The 1,915-nt window shown below is 57.5% G+C and overlaps 1 protein-coding gene across 1 annotated transcript; it reads right to left on the bottom strand.

Moving 5' to 3' along the window:
- Positions 1 to 363: 363 nt before the first annotated feature.
- On the bottom strand, positions 364 to 1,662 carry LOC100518576 (uncharacterized). The gene has a single exon (XM_005668843.3). It carries the CDS (start codon positions 1,613 to 1,615, stop codon positions 857 to 859), a length of 759 nt encoding a protein of 252 aa, XP_005668900.2. The 5' UTR covers positions 1,616 to 1,662; the 3' UTR covers positions 364 to 856.
- Positions 1,663 to 1,915: the final 253 nt, after the last annotated feature.

Below are 1,915 nucleotides of genomic sequence, written 5' to 3'. Positions count from 1 at the left end.
GGGGAAGCACATCTGATCACAGGCTCTCCCTGGAGTGTCTCACGGTGTGTCCGTGCCCAGCGGTGCCCACACGAGCAATGGCCGCCGCCACATCTTGCCAAGGGCACAGTCACGGAGACTCAGACATCTGTGTCCTTGGGACGTAGATGTAGGTGCCTGGGAGCCGGCACAGAAGACTCATCCGGGCTGAGTCTGCTTGCCATTAGCTACATGACATCCCCCAACAAAATGGTTTTCTGAAAACGGGGGTAACACTTAGGTTCTGGGGCCACTATGCTGCTCAGAATGGACAACGCAGAGAGGAGGTAACATGGATACAAAATCCCTATTTCAGGAATGACGTGCAATAGACCAGACCCAATATGAGATGAGTTGGACAGAATTTATTGAGGAGCACAAAGGTAAGACTCTCTTTCTCTATGTCGACAGCTCACAGTGACCATGAAAGGAAGAAAGCAGGACGCAAGAACGATGAGGACATTGAGGAAGAAACATGATTATGAAGATTTTTATGAAGAGAAGTAGCAGCACCGAGAGAAGAAGTCGAGAGGATTTGCTTTCCTAAGTTACCCAGAGAGCGAGAAGGGGAAGCTTGTGATTTCAAGGCAGAGACCAGCGCTTCCTATCAAAGATGCAGGAAGCTGGCGCATGACCCCCACACACAGGAAGAAGAGGATGAGGGGTCCTCACACGCCATCAAGCTGATTCACAAGCTTCCAAAGAGGCAGATGAATAACCAAAAACTGGGTGGTGGAACGCAGGCTTTCAGCAACGTGTGGAAGTGAAACTTGTCTCAACTGCCAAGGCAGGTGATGAGAAGGCTGGTTTGTGAGAGAGGGGTTCTTAGGCCAGGGGATCAGCAGCAGGAGGGCTGGCAGCAGGTGGACACACAGCGAGGGCGGCAGCAGGGGGTCTGACAGCAGACAGGGCGGCAGCAAGGCTGGCAGCAGCTGGAGCCACAGCTCTGGGCTAGGCAGCCCGGCAGGCAGAAGCACGTGGGGTGGTAGCAGGTTCTGCGGCAGTACACGGCGGCACCGCAAGCCGGCTGGCAGCAGGGCTGGCCACAGCTGGACCCGCCGCAGGTTTGCCCACAGCTGCTGGACTCACAGCACGTGGGCTGGCAGCAGGGGGTCACACAGGTGGGTTTGAGGCAGGTGGTCCTGCAGCAGGTGGTTTGACAGCGAACGGGCTGGCAGCAGGTGGTCACACAAGTCGGTTTGCAGCAAGTGGTCCTGCAGCAGGTGGTTGGACAGCGAATGGGCTGGCAGCAGGGCTGGCAGCAGGGCTGTCCGCAGCTGGACCCGCTGCAGGTTTGTCCACAGCTGCTGGACTCACAGCACGTGGGCTGGCAGCAGGGGGTCACACAGGTGGGTTTGAGGCAGGTGGTCCTGCAGCAGGTGGTTTGACAGCGAACGGGCTGGCAGCAGGGCTGGCAGCAGCTGGACTCACAGCACGTGGGCTGGCAGCAGGTGGTCACACAAGTCGGTTTGCGGCAGGTGGTCCTACAGCAAGTCGTTTGGGTGGCCTCATAGCAAACTGGGGGGCAGCAAGGCCGGCAGCAGCTGGACTCACAGCACGTGGGCTGGCAGCAAGGGGAGCAGCACGACTGGGTCATGGTGTCAGCGGTGGAGGGTGGATTCCTGTTCCCAGGGGCGTTTCTCAGATGTGGATCACTCCTTCCGTTCTGGGCCTTTTGTACCCTGGACCCCCACTCTTCGGACCAATGAGCAGGGCTTTCCTTGCCGAGTGGGTTGTTTGTGTAGGCACGGGGAAATGGTCCAGGAGGACATCCTCATCCGTCAATGGCCCTTTGATCTTTTCCTTAATTGGGGCTGCCTCCTAGGAACCGGTTTCAGAGGCGAGAGAGTCAGGGATCATCTGGTCCTGTGACATCATCTGGTCCTGGGATAGAGCT

The sequence above is a fragment of the Sus scrofa genome, chromosome 12, assembly GCF_054392235.1.
Source record: "Sus scrofa isolate SSC_HxYL_T2T_F1_AM1 chromosome 12, Sscrofa_HxYL_maternal_Yorkshire_Landrace_v2.0, whole genome shotgun sequence".
Classification (NCBI taxonomy): Eukaryota; Metazoa; Chordata; class Mammalia; order Artiodactyla; family Suidae; genus Sus; species Sus scrofa.
Note: the sequence above shows the minus strand (reverse complement) of the source record. Positions and strands in the feature narration are given on the sequence as shown.